Here is a 16,765-nt window from a genome sequence, read left to right as displayed (position 1 = left end):
TAAGCACAAATTTATATTCTTTGTTTTAAACAACATACTTTTATAGAAGTGAATATTCAAGCAGTATCCAATCTATGAACCTATCTTAGGTCAGCTTTAATTATTTTCATTAGTTTAATTTAAAGTTAATTCATTGGATCAAGTTATATACTGGGTAATAAGACTACGGGCAATAACAAAAAAGAACCCTGCTGATCAATGAGAATTAGCTTAGACGTAATACAGATCTTTCCTAGGCAAATTTAAGCACAGATATTTTCCCTTGATGTTTTGTAAGAAGTTTCCAATGTTAGCACAACACAAGTTATTTCTTCCCCACAAAACTTCTAGGGGAGGAAAGGATAGATGTGTCTCAAGGCAGGAAAATATATATCTTCCTCAATCCATACCTCTCTGTTCAAAAAAGGATGAATAGGTTGCCAGTAAAAAAGGGGTAAAAAAAGTAATGTGGCATTACTCAAGCAGAAGAAGAGAGTACTGAAGTCAGAGATAGCTTTCTAATCATTTTATTCAGACTTTGCGTAATGATTATTGCTCATTTGCAAGGATTATTAATATTGCATTCGTTAAAAATCATTCATATACAAAATAAACCTATCCCCATCTGGTCTTATGCTATAACATGCTCCCTCTGATTGAACTGAGGTGTTGCTAGGTATGAGAATTTATTTCATGGCTTATACAGAGATGGAGCCCTTAGCTAAGATATTTATCGACATTGCAACACAGAGGCAGAGAAATGGAATGAAAAAATCCTCCTAAGCTTCTGGAGGCCTTTCTGGAATACACTCTGCTGGATTTAGCTAATTCTGTTATGTGAAACTGTAAGAGTGCTGTGAAAAGTGAAAAATAAAATTCAAGACGGTTGTCCCAATGAAAGATTCAAAAGAAGTACATGTGTTCAAGCCTGGGATTATCATATGATCAAGAAAACAAAACATAGTTCATTTGGCCTGGCCATACTTAAAATCAGATTCTGAAATGGAGGGGAATATGGACATCTCAAGGCAGAGTAAGCTTCTGTACCAAAGTTGATGTCTGGCATCATTCCACAAGACTAGCAGTTGTCACTATGCTACTGCCAAAAAGGAATCAGATGCTTATCTGGGAGAGTCATTTAGGAATAGAGAGCAAGCATGATGGAAGTGCAAATGTTTGGTGGCTCATGATCCTTATCAAACTGCAGGTACTTTACTCTCGTCAGTGAAGGACTACCAAAAAGGCCTTTATCATACAATAGTGGGACAAAATCTATGAAGGAGCTAAGAATGACAGCTTCAGTATTTACATCTAGTTTTCCACAAAGATTACATAAGAAGGCAGAAACATTCAAAGTTGGTCATTATGTTCACAAAGTCTCTGGCTCATTGATGCTATCCCTTGAGACTTCAGCAGATCAGACCCCAGCAACTGGCCTGATTCACCATCTTTCATTTAACATTTGCTTTTCCTAATGCTGAAGCCCCTCCCACCCCTATTCCCCCCCCCCCCCATGGCACTATAATATGAAATCTGGGCTGCACTGTAATCTCACAGGAGAGGTACCAGTGCATCATGTTAACTGGACAGAATATACTAGTTACTTGGATAAGAAATTAAAACAGCAGAGCACTTGAAATAGTAGTGCCAATGGAAAGGGATCCACCTTCAATATTCATTTGCTACAAATGGAGCCTGAAGATGGCGGGAAGTTCCTTACACAATGAGTAACTCTCTATAGGATCTTAAAACCTACCATAAATCATCATTCAAATGTTTCCTGTGCTGTGAGAATGAAGGAATGGAGAACATGAGATGCCATCTCAATTCAAGAGCGTTGATCTGGTTGTTGGTGGTCCCAAAATTCTTCTAAGCGTTAACTATATAGTCTCTCTAGTTTTCCAAAGCAGAAGCAAAAGGAGTTTACCCACTGCCTTTTAGAATATGATATGTGTACATCTTGGTTTAAAGCAGCAAAAATAAAATAAAATAATCTAAAATTGAAATGCTATTAAATGGATAACCATATCCATTTCAATTCCATTTAGCACCCTAGCAACTTAAAAAGAGAAGTTAAAACTGCCTAGGTTTAGTATAACCAGGCATGCAGCTACACTGGAAGTAGGAAAAATATCTTAATTGATCATAAATAATAGGTGATGCTGTCCTACTGAAATCAAGAGGACTTTTTTCCACATAAAAGAATGAAGATTAGGCATTTGTGGAATATACACCTATAACCCAACTGGCCACAAGGTGTCAAGTCAGTTCCCATGGAGGAAAAGGAACACTGATGTAGCAGCTAGTAAATAGGGGCTCATTAAGGCAATTTAGAATTTGCAATTAATTTTCACACAGAAAAAATAGTACTCTTAATATTTTGCAGTTCTACCAGCTACAACTAAGGTGCTCTGAAAATTTTAAATTAAAAACCAAAATCACATGAAGAGAATGCCCCACATCACCAGTGGAAATCCTCTCCCCAATAGCAGAGCAAGAGAAATAAAACCACATTAATTTTGTGGTGGTGTAGCAAGGAATCCCAAATTGTTTGCATGGTCAATACTGAGACAGGGAAATATTAAAAAGAATTGGACAGGATAATATAATCACATGGATAAAACAAAAGTCTTCTGAAGTGACACACAAAAAGTTATTTAAAAATAGTCTTGCTAAAGCTCTTGTGTATATTATGTGGTCTGGTTCTTCAGCATTATGGTCCATCAGTACCTACAGCAAAGGAGAGAGGAAAACAAAGTTAAGCACTGGGGATTCCATCAGGATGCAATATCAAGTACTTTTTAGGCATCAAGAATGCAATGTAATCTTCCCTTGTTCAATGTATAAAAACATTAGCTGACACTATAGACAATTAAGCAAAATTAGTTTCATATTTTATCTATGTTTAAATACAATACAGCCTTCTCTTTGAGCTTTGATAACCGTATTATCCAGGTTAGCCTGGAATGATCAAAAAGCCAATAACAATAGCTTATCATTGACAAACAATACCATTCTTCATTCTGTTGTAACAAATTACAGCCATAAGCCTCTTTCTCATTTTAACTTATGGAGATTGTTACCTATAATAGTTTGGTTTGAAGGGCCCATTCTTATTGAGTCCCAAATATTTTGCTTGATCATCTGTTAGTTCTGTCAAATGGGCATCAAACGATGGCAGATGCAAGCTGGCAACATATTCATCTAGGAAGAGCAAAGACAGATAGCTATTAATTTAAGCCTAAAAAAAAACCTGTTTATGCTGCCTCAAAGCTTTTAAGAAGTTGATCTGGAAAGTGGTCCCATCTGCAAGTTCTAGCAGAGCCATTATGACAGATTACATGAACACTGAGGCTGGAGGATAATACGCTGAGTAGTTTCTTGACTTTTGTTCTCCCTCAGCAACCTAATCTAAATTTTTTATTTTCTCACATTTCAGTTTTGAAATGCAAGTTATAATTTAAGAGGTAGAAAGATCCTGACATTTCCCATTCTAAAGTCAATACTGAATAAGGCATAGCAGTTGCTTCTGCTTTGTGTTTTTCATACAGAGTACATCTCATTAATGTACTAATTAGCATAAATATCAATTTTATTAGAGCCCCATGAAAGCAATTATTCATTCAATTTCCTCAGATTTTATGCAATTTCCTTTTCAAATTTCACATTTTGGTGCTGGCAACTCTTTTAAACGCATATTATATTATTTGATAATGCTACTTGCAAGGAAGGACATGCCAAGTTTATATCAAGTTCAAAATCAGAATAATGAAATACAAATACAACAGATAAAAAGTAATAAAATAATTTAGATTAAAAAACTATTTATAAAAGACATTAGAATTAACAGAGTTTAAGGCTCAGTGGTCTAATATGAAATGGGGAGGTAATATAAGTCACAAGGCCTTGACAACATGTATACCATGTTCTGGTTCTGGATGGGGTTGCACTCCCCTAGACACACACGGTGCGTAACTTGGGGGTCCTCCTGGACTCACGGCTCCTGCTCGAAGAGCCTTCGCGCAGCTACGTGCTGTGCACCAGTTACGCCCCTTCCTGGATCGAGAGGCCCTTCGAACAGTCACTCATACCCTTGTTATCTCTCACATAGACTATTGCAATGCACTCTACATGGGGCTACCCTTGAAAAGTATCCGGAAGCTTCAGCTGGTCCAGAATGCAGCTGCGTGAGCTGTTTTTGGTGCACCCAGAAGGACACATGTAACACTGCTGCTGCACAAGCTGCATTGGGTACCAGTTTGCTTCCGGGTCCAATTCAAGGTGTTGGTTATCACCTTTAAAGCCCTACATGGCATGGGGCCAGGTTATCTGAGGGACCGCCTCTTCTCCATTACATCAACCTGTCCCACCCGATCGTGCAGAGCGGGCATGCTGCGGACCCCGTCTCTAAGACAACTTCATTTGGCGGGGTCCAGGAAGTGGGCCTTCTCTGCAGTAGCTCCCGCCCTGTGGAACATGCTGCCCCCAGAGGTGAGATTGGCCCCATCGCTCCTGGCCTTTTGGAGGAATCTGAAGACCTGGTTCTGCTGCCTCACTTGGGGTGGAGAGGGGAATAGATCTACATGGGGATGGCTGCTATAGACCACTCCTCCCACACTTGGACTGTTTTTAGATTCTTTTGCCACTTGGACTTTTTATCTTTACTCTTATTTATATTATTTATTATTGTAATTTTATACTGTATATTTTATGATTGTTGTTTTAATTGATTGTTGTAAACCACCCAGAGTCCCCCGATGGGAGGGGACAAATTGGATAAATAAATAAATAAACACCAAACTACTGTAGAATGTCTTATTTTCACAGCATGGCTATTCAAAAAACACATGTCATAAAGAAACTGGATTTATATATATGAGTTGCATTTCAAGGGCTCTTTAAAAGCAGGGGCTATTGTTCAGGGATCAGTGACTTATAACTGAGGAGTCAATGATTATTTGCTTACCCATCTTCTTAGGCAACAGATATACATCTTGTTTGTATCTTCCCTCAGGAGCATTGTAAAGCTCAATCAAAGCCAGAGCCTATGAAGATTAAAGAGATGCTGAAATTAGCAGTAACTGCAGACTTTATATTGTGGTTTTGACATGATTAGTGGTTTACTTAGAAATAGCAAATATACTTTAAACGCTGGATTGTGGGGCTCCTCTTCTAGCATTTATGGGTAATTGAAGAAAGTACTAAGATTATATATGCAGATTGTCAGATAGACAAACACAATACATTTGAAATGAAAGGGAGGTGACCGATACCCCTTTATTTTGCCCATAACAAGCAAGCAGTGATTTGGAAAAAAATGAGAACATGTTGTTAAGCTAAACTGTAGTATTTAAACTAAGATGTGTAACTGAAACCATTTAACTGAAGAATCCCCTCCTCTTACATGGATAGATTTTACACATATCAAGTATGTTGTCAAAGGCATAAATACCAAAATAATGGACAGTTACACCACCTTTAAAAATGATAATTAGGGCAACTGAAAGAGGCAATAGCTTTAAGAACTAGTCTAAGGATTCATTGTACAAGGATGAGGACTCACATCTCAAGGAACTTAAATTTTTCTTATAACAAAACACCTGACACGCATGTGGGCAGGGGACGGGGGAAAATATCAGAAAGAAAGAAATAACGTTAAACAAACAAACAAACAAACGAATGAATAAATAGATGGAAAGCTGGATAAGCTTCAAATAGATAAAGGGGGGGAGGTCAACAACCAGCAAAATTCCCTCTCCTGTGATTACTCACTTGCTTTTCAGATGTGAGTCATCTTGCTTATTTTCTGTGCCCTTTCATTCTAGCTGAACTTTAGTACCCAAAACCTGAATTGTAGGAAGTTTATTCATTGGCAACTGTAGCAGAATATGCAGGTGTATACGCTTGACAATATGCTAATACTATAGATACAATAATGTTATATTATGTATGAATTTCTTCTATTTTCCTTCCTCACAAACAGCACATTGCAAATACAGACTAAGGTAAAGTATGCAAGTTAGGTATTTGGCAACTGAATACCTGAGTGGTAGCCGTGATGGACAGAACAAAAGTAGGAACGGTTGAACAGCTTAGATTGAGAAGTCGCCCCTAATACAACAGAATGTAAAAAGGAAAGCTCTGAAATAGCTGCAAATGGCAAACATGGATTAGAGCCATTAAAACTGAGGACAATAATTTAGATTCAATTTACTTTACCAAATGCCTACTGTCACGAAACCTGAAGCTGGCCTGAACTTATTAAATAATACCTTAAATCTTTTAGGTCCTGAAGAACTCAGATAGGCCTATATAGTTAAGATCCTGATGAAATTAACTCTTCATTTGGGAAAATAATCAATTTCAGATGTTAGTATCAGCTGAACCCAAAAGGAACCGCACGATTTAGCAATGAGGATGACATATGTATCCCCATTGGTCTTGTTGGCTTTGCATTTCTGCATAACCAAAATATCCTGAATTGTCCAGAAAAACATTGCTTTTTGTTTCAGTTCCATAATCGCTTGCCAGCAGAACAATTTATTCTTACTCATAATGATATATAGCTAGGCACCAAACCATATTATTTTTCACTATCTTGGATCTTGAGAAGCAGTTTAAGACATATCTGAATCTTCCTAGACATACCTCAGCTAGTAGAACAACTCGCTTGCCATCAGGCCAGATTACATGATCCACCTGAGAACGTACCCGCTCCCATGTAAGTTCTGGGGTACGAAGACTAGCCTGAGAAAGGAAACATTGAGAGAGGCTCAACTACAAGATTTCATTGGGAGAAGTGAAAAGTGTAACCAAGGATAATAAATGCTCACCACATCGATTTCAGTGTTGGAATGTCCCATGTTACATACAATGCAGCTATTCTTCATTCGGTCCAAATGTTCTCTAGTCACCACATTCTTATTCCCTACATTGAAAAAAGGCACCTAAAGCAAGTTGGTGACAGACTTCGGTTATCGTATTTTTCCTTGCCTGTCCCTAAAATTTTAATTCCAAAGTTACATATGGAACAGAATAGCAAATTATATAACTAATATTTCCTAACACTTCGTTAGAAAATTCATACATTATTTTAACACTGAACTTTGAGTAGGGAAGTCTTATTTGTTAACTGTCCAAAAATAGAAAATCAGAAAAATTTCGAAGATGGAAAATAACATGAACTTAAAACATGCACAATACCTGTCCCTCTCACAATGCTTTACCTGTGCAGGTTATGACTACATCCATCTGACGGATTACTTCACTGAGTTTCACTACCCGAAATCCATCCATGCTACCACACAGAAATGAAAGAATAAAGGGACACCGATCACAACACTGCAAAACAATGCATTGAACAATCTAATCCGTCCATTTAAGCAACTCCCCAAAATTGAATAAATTAAGAATCCATTGGCAATGTTGTAGCATAAGTGAATATAACTATTCTTAAATTATTATTTAGATTATGGTATTGTTCAATATGTAATTTCATAAATAAGTTGATACAAAGGTATTTTCAGAAGTGTTAAAAATTAAGAGATCAGTAACAATAATTTTACTGTAATTGAAATGTAAATGGAATTGTTCATATACATCTGTAAGTTAGATACCAGTACTAGTAAGAACTGGGTCTCTTCTTCAAACTATTAAGAGTCCAAACCAATCTGTTTTGCTAGGTTTTGAAGAATATAAGAGGAGAAATACTCCATGAGGTACAGAGATTCCCCCACACCCAACAGCAAATTACTTCCAATTCCCAACAACCAGTACCTTTTTCCTATTGACAGTTTGGTTATTCATTTCATAGATTTCATTGACTGACATTGTCTGAAACAGTAGCAATAGAATAAATAAACCAAAGTAGCTCAGAACAGCTAATATCATGTTAAGACATATAAGACTACTTGATTGCTTTCTTGTACACTAGATATGTAATACACAAACATTGTTCACATGAAACAATATTTTGCCAGCTATGAAAAAAGGCAAATAAATTATATCACAGTCTTAAAAGAGTAGTACACATGTCAGAGGTTCAATATTCAGCATGGTCTGAATCCTTTCTAGACTTCAAGTTACATTACATTCCATTCTATTAAAAAATAACTTCAGAAAAGTTAAATAGCCACACCTGTTAAATGGTTATTGTACCATGAAGTACCTTTCTGGTAATTGAAGGATGGACCCAATAGAAAGGAGTAACCCACCTCTAATAGCTGGAAGGCAGGGCTTAAGACTTCTTCCTATCTGTGGAAGAAACCCCTTCCCTTCAGTCACATGCACTGACTTCAAATGACTACATTTCCACTTCTGTTTCATGAAATATTTCACAGTAACATGACTTGCCACTGGCAGAGAATACATGGGAAACTGAAGAACAGTGTAAAACAATTAACAAAAGCATAGCAGTACAATATGTATTTTGAACCTGGATGTTTGGATTCTTTCTAACTTTATTCCCTCCAGTATAGTAGGACTGTTGAGCCCATCTTTTGGTACCTAGAAAGTTATTTCATAAGTCTAGTACTTTTCTTGGTTACCAAGGATGAAGTTGACAGGAAAGGATATATTACCCTGCAGTATTCACAGAATGAGTCAGTGTAACTATTATAACATCTTTTGTAACACTGCGTAGCCCAAGACTGCCTCTGTACAGATGGACTTATTTATGTTACAATGTATAATAAAGGTGGTTGACTGTTTCCTTACAAAATGTCTAGTACTGTTGTTAAAGCTGTTGATGTTGCTGCCTCCTTGTCAAGTCAACTGTGATGCTGGAAGGGCGCTTCTACTTCTTGCTGGCTGGGTATGCTAAAGCAATACATTGTCTAACCCACCTGCAAATAGTGGATCATGTACTGTAACTCACCTTCCCTGATCTTCTCTTTTGAAGGAGACAAACTACCAGCCCTTTGATCCTCTAAAGCAGTGTTTCTCAACCCTGGCAGCTTGAAGATGTGTGGATGTCAACTTCCAGAATTCCCCAGCCAGCCAAGTCCACACATCTTCAAGCTGCCAAGGTTGAGAAACACTGCACTAAAGTATGTCTGATGTAGAGTCTTGCACACATCTAGATTGTGCCACATCCATTATTAGGGGTGGGGGTGGGGGGAGACAATCTAGGTAGAAAGACTTGACTTTGATTATAAAACAGGGATCTGGTTGCACCACCAACTTCTTGGTGGAATACACATAGATCCCCTCTAACTGAAACAAAGATGATTTCTACCACTGAGCCCAGAAAGGCAGAGCTCATGAGATGTTTCCATTCAATTTCCACATATATAGTTGTAGGTAGTCCAGATCTGAGTAGCTGTAGAATCCAAATCTGTAGAATCAAGTTCTGAGAAAGGATGTCTGGGCATTTCAAGAGGTATTACAAGCACTCCTCACTCATCTCCACTAGGGTAGAAAACCATGGTCTCCTGAACAACAGCTTCACCTTGCACATCACTGCATAACCGTCAGATTTCTCCCTAACAAGTATTGGAACTAGAAGCCTCACAGGAAAGTGATTCAAGGACAAAACTGTTGATAAGATAGGTTTTTGTGTAAGAACTAGAGAAGCCATTAATGGAGAAATCCATTAACTGCAGGATGTAAGTTACAAGCCATAGATGGATGGATGGATGGATGGATGGATGGATAGGTAGATAGGTAGATAGGTAGATAGATAGATAGAGGGTCTGGTGAGTGTCCAAGCCACTGTCCTGGATGAGACCCAGAGCATCCAGGAGTGCATCAGTAAGATGGCACCTAAAGATGAGCTGTTGAGAGAATGCCCGAGGCAGCAGCAGGCATGGATGGAAGATCAAGCAGAGGAAGTGCCATGGCAAGACAAGACCCTGCATGGGATGTACCATTGACAGATAGCTGAGGGGGCTGACCTTGGGAAATCCTACCAGTGTCTGGAAAGGGCTGGACTAAAAGACAGCACAAGAACAGGCACTAAGCACCAGATCCATAGAAGCAGGGGTCTACAACACTAGACAGGACCCAGGGTGCAGACTGTGCAGAGAGGCCTCAGAGACAGTTCAACACATAGTGGCAGGGTGTAAGATGCAGGCAGGAACAGCATACACTGAACGGCACAACCAAGTAGCTGGCATTGTGTACAGGAACATCTGCACAGTGTATGGGCTAGACCCTCCCAAGTCCAGATGAGAGATTCCACAGAAGGTTGTGGAGAATGACAAGGCTAAGATCCTATGGGACTTCCAGATCCAGACAGACAGGCAGGTACTGGCCAATCAACCAGACATCATGGTAATAGACAAGGACCCCAAAACAGCAGTGGTGATAGATGTAGCAGTGCCAAGTGACAGCAACATCAGGAAGAAGGAGTACGAGAAGCTGGAGAAGTACCAAGGCCTGAAGGAAGAACTAGAGAGGATGTGGAAAGTGAAGGCCAAAGTGGTCCCAGTGGTGGTAGGGGCACTTGGGGCTGTGACCCCCAAGCTGGGAGAGTGGCTCCAACAGACCCCAGGAACAACATCAGAGCTGTCTGTCCAGAAGAGTACAGTGCTAGGAACAGCTAAGATACTGCACAGAACCCTCAAACTCCCAGGCTGTCAGAACCAAGCCTGCCTCTGACTCAGAAAGTGAAATTCTTTCTGAGTCAGAGGAGGAATTGGAAACTTACCAAGCTGAAACCGGGAAAACAAAACTCCAGGATGAGTCAGCAGCGCGGGAAGAACCCAAGGTGCTGATTGGCCAAGATTTGGAGGAGGATTTGAATCCTCCAATCAGTGCGTGCCAATGACAAGCTGAAAAGCACGCGAAGGAGAAAGCAGCCCGATTGGCTACAGAAGGGTCCAAGCGCACCAAAGATCAGAATAAAAGGCAGCCATGGAAAAGAGCGAGCTGCTGGAGACAACTGATCCTCCAAGCCTGCAGCTTCAGAAGAAGAGTCCTTACCTGTGTCGGAGACAGTGTCTGTCGCCGAAGATGAATCAGCGCCTTTGCTCCACTCCGAGGGATTGAAATCCGCTTCTGCTGCCACCAAGGAATCTGCGTCAGCCACACCCAGCAGCCTTCGCCTTGCATCCAGCCTTGGAACTGCGCTCTCCCCAGCAGCGTAGTTGCGCCTTGAAATTCCAGTGCTGCCATTTGTCCTCGGTCCTGTGCAACTGTGTTTCGTATGCTCAGCTGTGTTTGGGAATTTCACACCTATCTTGTTCAGGATCTGTGTTCCAGTCCAGTCCTGGGCTTCCAGTCGAGTCCAGCCTGGTTCCAAGTTCCAAGTCTTGTCCAAGTTCCAAGTCTTGTCCAAGTTCCCAGTCCAGAAAATCCAGCCTAATCTGGGGCTTCCAGCCAAGTCCAGCCTTGTTCCAAGTTCCAAGCCTTGCTCCAAGTCTCCAGTCTGGAGAATCCAGCCTAGTCTGGGGCTCCCAGCTGAGTCCAGTCTTGCTCCGAGCTTCCAGCCTTGCTCCGAGTTCCAGTTCTACCTCAAGCCACTCTAGTTCAGAGTTCTTAGTCAAGTCCAGTTCATAGTCCTGTTTCGAGACTCCAGTATTATTCCAGTTTGAGAACTGTTATTTCCAGTTTCATAGTATTTCAGTGACTTCCAGCCTTCCCGTTTCAGCCAGCAGTCCTGTTCCACTGTCTGCAGTGATCCAGTTGGCTCGTTGGACCCAGAGTTTCGTACTTCAAGGACTTATTTATTGTAAATAGTTATTTAATAAAGAGTACTTTTGATATTAATCAACCTGATTGCATAGTCTGAACAGGACACAGGCCTCTGGTAGAGGACCTGAGGTTGAGGAAGACACATACCACCCATAGAGGTGAGAAGGGAATTATATATATACATATGGCGAGAGAGAGAGAGAGAGAGAGAGAGAGCAAAGATTAAATCTTATGTCCCTTTCTCCAACCTTTGTGGTGTGATGGGTTGAGAACTTCCTGCTTTTAGGTGGGAGGAGTGGTTGACACTTGTGTAACACTGGGTGACTCAAGGCTGCATCTGTAGAGATGAACTTATTTGTTTTATAAGATATAATAAAAGGCAGATGATTGTTTCCATGCCTCTACTCTAGAAATGTCTAGAGGCCTTTTAAGGATGTTGATGCAGCTGTAATTTGCTCTACATGTGGTTGCCCTAGAAGACCACCTGGAAATTTCAGCTAGTCCAGAATGTAGCAGCCCAGATGGCCAGTCTCAATATTGTTGCGTTAGTTGCCAGTTTGTTTCCAAGTGCAATTTGAGATACTGTTCTCTACCTTTAAACTGTCTACGGTTCAGGACCTGGATATGTAAGAGACCACCTTCCCCATACAAACTCTGCCTATCCAACCCAAACAACCAGAGATCACCAACTAAGGCTCTCTCTACCTACCACGAAGTGCAGCAGGAGGGGGCCTGACTGCAGCCATTCTCTGTGGTAGTTCCTCTCCTGTGAAATAGCCTGCCCTCTGATGTGAGGATGCCCCCTAATCTTATGGCATTTTGGAGGTGTTAGAAGCCTGGATTTTTTGAGGCCACAGGGACCTATATATTTGTTATTGTTTTAAATATTCACTGTGAGATTGTTGTTGCTGTTTTTCTTAGCCTTTGTCCTGAACGGCTGCAGGGCCTCCTTGTTTTTGCACTGTGCTCACCTAGTCCTCACAGCAAAACTATCAATGCATGATGCAACAAGAAGTTTTGTTTATCAGATGGCTCGTTGCAGAGCCTTATCCTGATTTGGGGCTGAAAGGGAATGACAGGCCCAAGTCAAACAGCTGGCTTCTGTGCCTACAGGAGGACTAGGACCTGTGAATCCCTGTTCCTAGTCTGGCATCGTAACTGCACAGCATGCTGGCCTCTCTGAATAATTTAATGTAAGTCGTTATTATTACTGTAATTTTATTATCTGCCCAGAGCCCACTAGGACTGTGTTGTGGATAAACTGCACGAATACATTCAACCTTTTTGTGTTGCTGGTAGGTTTGTGGCTGGCGCTGCCACTTGGCTTTGGTTTGCTTCACACCAGGAGGCTCTCACCTTCTAGCTTGGCCCAATCCATCTGGCCAACTGATTGGGCCAGCACCACTTTCTCCCCAGTGTCTTGATCTTCAGCTGCCAAGCAGCATCTTGTCTGTTGCCTATTATTGGCACACTGATTAGCTTGAAGGTGGTTGGTGGAAATAACTTTGCTATCAGCGCTGCTTTCTTCTTTCTTTCGCCACCCTAAAAATGGAGCCAATGGGAAAGCTGCTGCTTGTCCCCAGAAGGCAAAGGAAAAACTGAAGGAAAAAGGCTTCCTCTGTGGGGCAGGAAGAACTTTTACGTCCTGCTTCCTAGTTAGAAGAGATGGTTTTAACCCTTTCCTGTAGGCTGCATCTTCAGTGACTAAGAATTTTACTACTTCTGTAAAAGTGATTGGGCTGTATGCAATTTTATTCCTTTTACAGGAAGCTCTTTCATCCAATAAAGATTTTCCTTTTAGCAAACACCTACATTTTAAAAATGCAGTATTCCTAAGAACCTCAGTACCAATTGCTACTATTGTTTATATATCAATACAAAAGCTTGCATGAGCTATTCAACAACCACTGCTATTACACAGCTTATGTTGTAGCAGAATGTTCTTGAACTCATGAAATAAGCATGTTTAGATAGAATTTATAAAACAGCTTGTATGGCTGCCCATCTTGGAACAACAAATCTAGTGGCAAATACAGGATTAAAAACAAAAATAAGAACTACCAAAAACCAGCAACAGTAGTAACACAATAATAGCATAGTGATACCAGAGGACAATGTAATTCAAGCCACATACTTGTGAAGAAAAAATACACAGGCAGGCTCACCAAACCTGCAGATTCCATGCCCAAGGGAAAATCCAGGTCTAAAAGGGCTTAGAAAACACCAATAGCATTGAGACCAAACAAATCTTGGGGGTTATGATGTTTCAGGGAAAAGCCGCACAGGCACAATCCAGCCCTAAGCCACACTCAGCGGTGACCAAGGCCTCCGACACACCATGCACCAGACCTTCAGGAACAATCTTAATCATGAAGCCCTTAAAAGGCTAATATTTGAGCACATAACTACTGAAGATTTGTACTTCCTTATGAGGATAGCTTTGATTTTAAGTTCCAAACAGAGAAACTTTTAATGGATTGGTTTCATTTCAACCTTCTGAAGTGGCCACCAGAAGAACCACCAAAAGTGAAAAGGAAGGTTACTGAATGCTGTCAGAGAGCAATGCTTGTAACAGCTCATCTCTTACCAGGCTTGAAGGGCACAGATGGGATCAATCTCTGTGATATAAACAATTGCTCCCAGAGCCTTCAGAGCTGCACAGCACCCCTTTCCAACCTGTGGTACCCAGAAATAAACACAAAATCAGAAGCTGGGAAACAATGTCTACCTCAAAAGCAGCAGTAGGAAACAAACATGGTTTGAAGTTTCTACATTATAATCAAATGTATATAATTGGTGTATTAACTGATGAACTTTGATGGACTGGCAGCAAAACACTCAAGAGTAACTTGTGGCCTCACCCTTAGTAGCCTTCTTCCTGTTACTATGGCATGAAGACGTTACTTCTCATGGCTGTACTATTACTATTTACTGGCTCTCATTTCATAAACACATATGGTTGATGCAATTAGAAAATTTAACTGATAATGTTTGCACTTGATTCCAAATATATGACTTTTTAAAAAAGTGCTGTTTATTTTAATGGGATTAGCCACTGTGAGCATGCCTCAGGAAAAGAAACAAAATGAAGAAAAAACTGAGAACTCAGCCCTCTATATTCTCATCTGAAAGGTGAAACAAACCTTAAATATCTTGGGTATCGCCATGCTGTTTCTCAGTAAAAAAGCTTCCTCCCCAACAACTTAGAAACAAAAATAATTAAATTATTTTAAGTAGACTTACACTCTGACTTGGGAAATCCAATCACAATAGAGAGGGGAAACAGGGGAGAAGAGGAAAGTTTCCTAAATAAAATGTGGCCAAGAAATTATCACTAAGGAAAATGCCTCCTCTGCTCATTTTATTACTAATTTGTAGCTGATGACAACTATCAGTTTAACCATGTAATGAAGGCTCACACCTTGGGAAAAATACACACACACCCATACACCAATTTTTGCTGTACAAGAATGCATGAAAAAAAAACTGTTGAGAAGAGAAGAGAAGAGAAGAGAAGACCATTTCAATACTGACTTTGAATAGTGAAGACTGGGACTAATGGAAGAATTCCACATCACCAGATTCCTCTTGCTGTTAAAGGCATACTTCTCTTGCATGAACAAGCACTTGCACTATTGCCATGATTTATTATATAGCCTGCTGTTGTAAAATCTTAAAATGTGCAGAATTCTATGCTGCCACTCATATGCATGCTGCTAAAATCCATGCTGAAATAGTGCAATCCATTCACGTGTTAAGATTGAACATAATACCTGATGTATTACAGATAAAATTTTAGTTGTAATGATGTAGAAATACTTGCTGGTAACAGCAGCTTGCAATTACTATGAGTGGCTTACAATTAGATATACCGTTTTCCATTACAACACAATTGCTTGCTAATGGTGTTTTTATTAAGCACACAAGAAAGCATTACTACTAAAAGGCAGATAATGAATACAACAAATAATGAAGGCTACACAAAGCTAGCTATTTACTTGCACTCATGAGAGCTCATAAAAGGACTAGGATTGTGAATTGCTTCTAAACTCACCTCACCATAGCCACACACTACCACTTGCTTCCCTCCAAACATGACATCTGTTGTCCTCTTTAGGCTGTAGAAAAGAAAGCAACCCATTTTGATAAGGTGACCATTCAACACTATGCTCTTAGATTCTTCAATAATGTAGTAATTTGCAGTCACGATGTATCACAGCAGTGTACTGATTTAAACTTTTGGCATAAAACCGAGCATAAAGATATGATAGAAAGCTGGATGTTTAATTTTTTTCCCTCAGCCCAAACTCACCCATCCAAGATGGACTCTCTGCAACAGTACAAGTTATCAAATTTCTGTTTAGTGACAGAATCATTTACATTCATGGCAGGAACACAGAGCTTCCCAGCCTTTGATAACTGGTATAATCTGAAAAAAGAAAGGGGGGAAAATGGAATATCTCAGAATTAAAGTAGGACTATCATATCGCGGCTGCAAAAAATTGGGTAACCACTAGATGGCAGCAAGCAGTTACATTTTCTACATCATTTGGCCGCCATCTAGTGGTCATTTGAATTTCTGCAGCCCAGATATGGCTTCCCTAATTAAATATTAGAACAGAAACACAATCATCAGAAAGACATTACTGCAGTTTTGCGTTAGAAGCAAAGCTCGACATTTTTCATTAAGTAGCAGCGGTAGATATGGGACTCTTAACAAATTCTGTTTTGAGTATGCACAAAAGATTAGAATAGAGAAGAATTATGAGCCTTTAAGGTTTATTTCGCCTGATGTAACTAGAGTCTTAATGAACCTGTAAGCATACAATTAGTGATATGTATAATAGCAAATATCTAAGGAAAATCTTTTTAAATGCCAACTACATCAAGTTTATGAAAGATTAGCTGTACTACATTACTGTAGAGGGAAGCAAAAACAGCCATCACCCAAGGAAACATGTTCTTTACCCATTTATTCAATTGTAAGTGACAGCTCAGTGGTAACACAATTATTTATTTATTTAAATTATTCGATTATTTATTAATTAAATAATTAAATAATTTATTATTAAATGATTAAATTAAATTATTTAAGTTATTTAATTTAAATTATCATTGATTATTAATTATTATTAAATTAAATTATTGAATT

The 16,765-nt window shown here is 39.6% G+C and overlaps 1 protein-coding gene across 2 annotated transcripts in view; it reads right to left on the bottom strand.

The window, feature by feature from the left end:
- Positions 1 to 490: 490 nt before the first annotated feature.
- AHCYL1 (adenosylhomocysteinase like 1) overlaps positions 491 to 16,765 on the bottom strand; it is a 58,157-nt gene continuing 41,882 nt past the window's right edge. The window contains exons 8-17 of one of the 2 annotated variants that reach the window (XM_063297733.1): positions 15,926 to 16,042; positions 15,668 to 15,731; positions 14,201 to 14,289; positions 7,206 to 7,276; positions 6,813 to 6,907; positions 6,628 to 6,726; positions 6,022 to 6,090; positions 4,946 to 5,024; positions 3,063 to 3,183; positions 491 to 2,709 (exon numbers count right to left, since the gene is read on the bottom strand). In XM_063297733.1, coding sequence (XP_063153803.1) covers positions 2,703 to 2,709; positions 3,063 to 3,183; positions 4,946 to 5,024; positions 6,022 to 6,090; positions 6,628 to 6,726; positions 6,813 to 6,907; positions 7,206 to 7,276; positions 14,201 to 14,289; positions 15,668 to 15,731; positions 15,926 to 16,042 — 811 coding nt within the window. In that variant the 3' untranslated portion in view covers positions 491 to 2,702. Of the gene's footprint in view, positions 2,710 to 3,058; positions 3,184 to 4,945; positions 5,025 to 6,021; positions 6,091 to 6,627; positions 6,727 to 6,812; positions 6,908 to 7,205; positions 7,277 to 14,200; positions 14,290 to 15,667; positions 15,732 to 15,925; positions 16,043 to 16,765 lie in introns of those variants that run through there. The other variant, XM_063297734.1, reaches the window with a different exon arrangement.

Source organism: Candoia aspera, chromosome 3, assembly GCF_035149785.1.
Source record: "Candoia aspera isolate rCanAsp1 chromosome 3, rCanAsp1.hap2, whole genome shotgun sequence".
Classification (NCBI taxonomy): domain Eukaryota; kingdom Metazoa; phylum Chordata; class Lepidosauria; order Squamata; family Boidae; genus Candoia; species Candoia aspera.
Note: the sequence above shows the minus strand (reverse complement) of the source record. Positions and strands in the feature narration are given on the sequence as shown.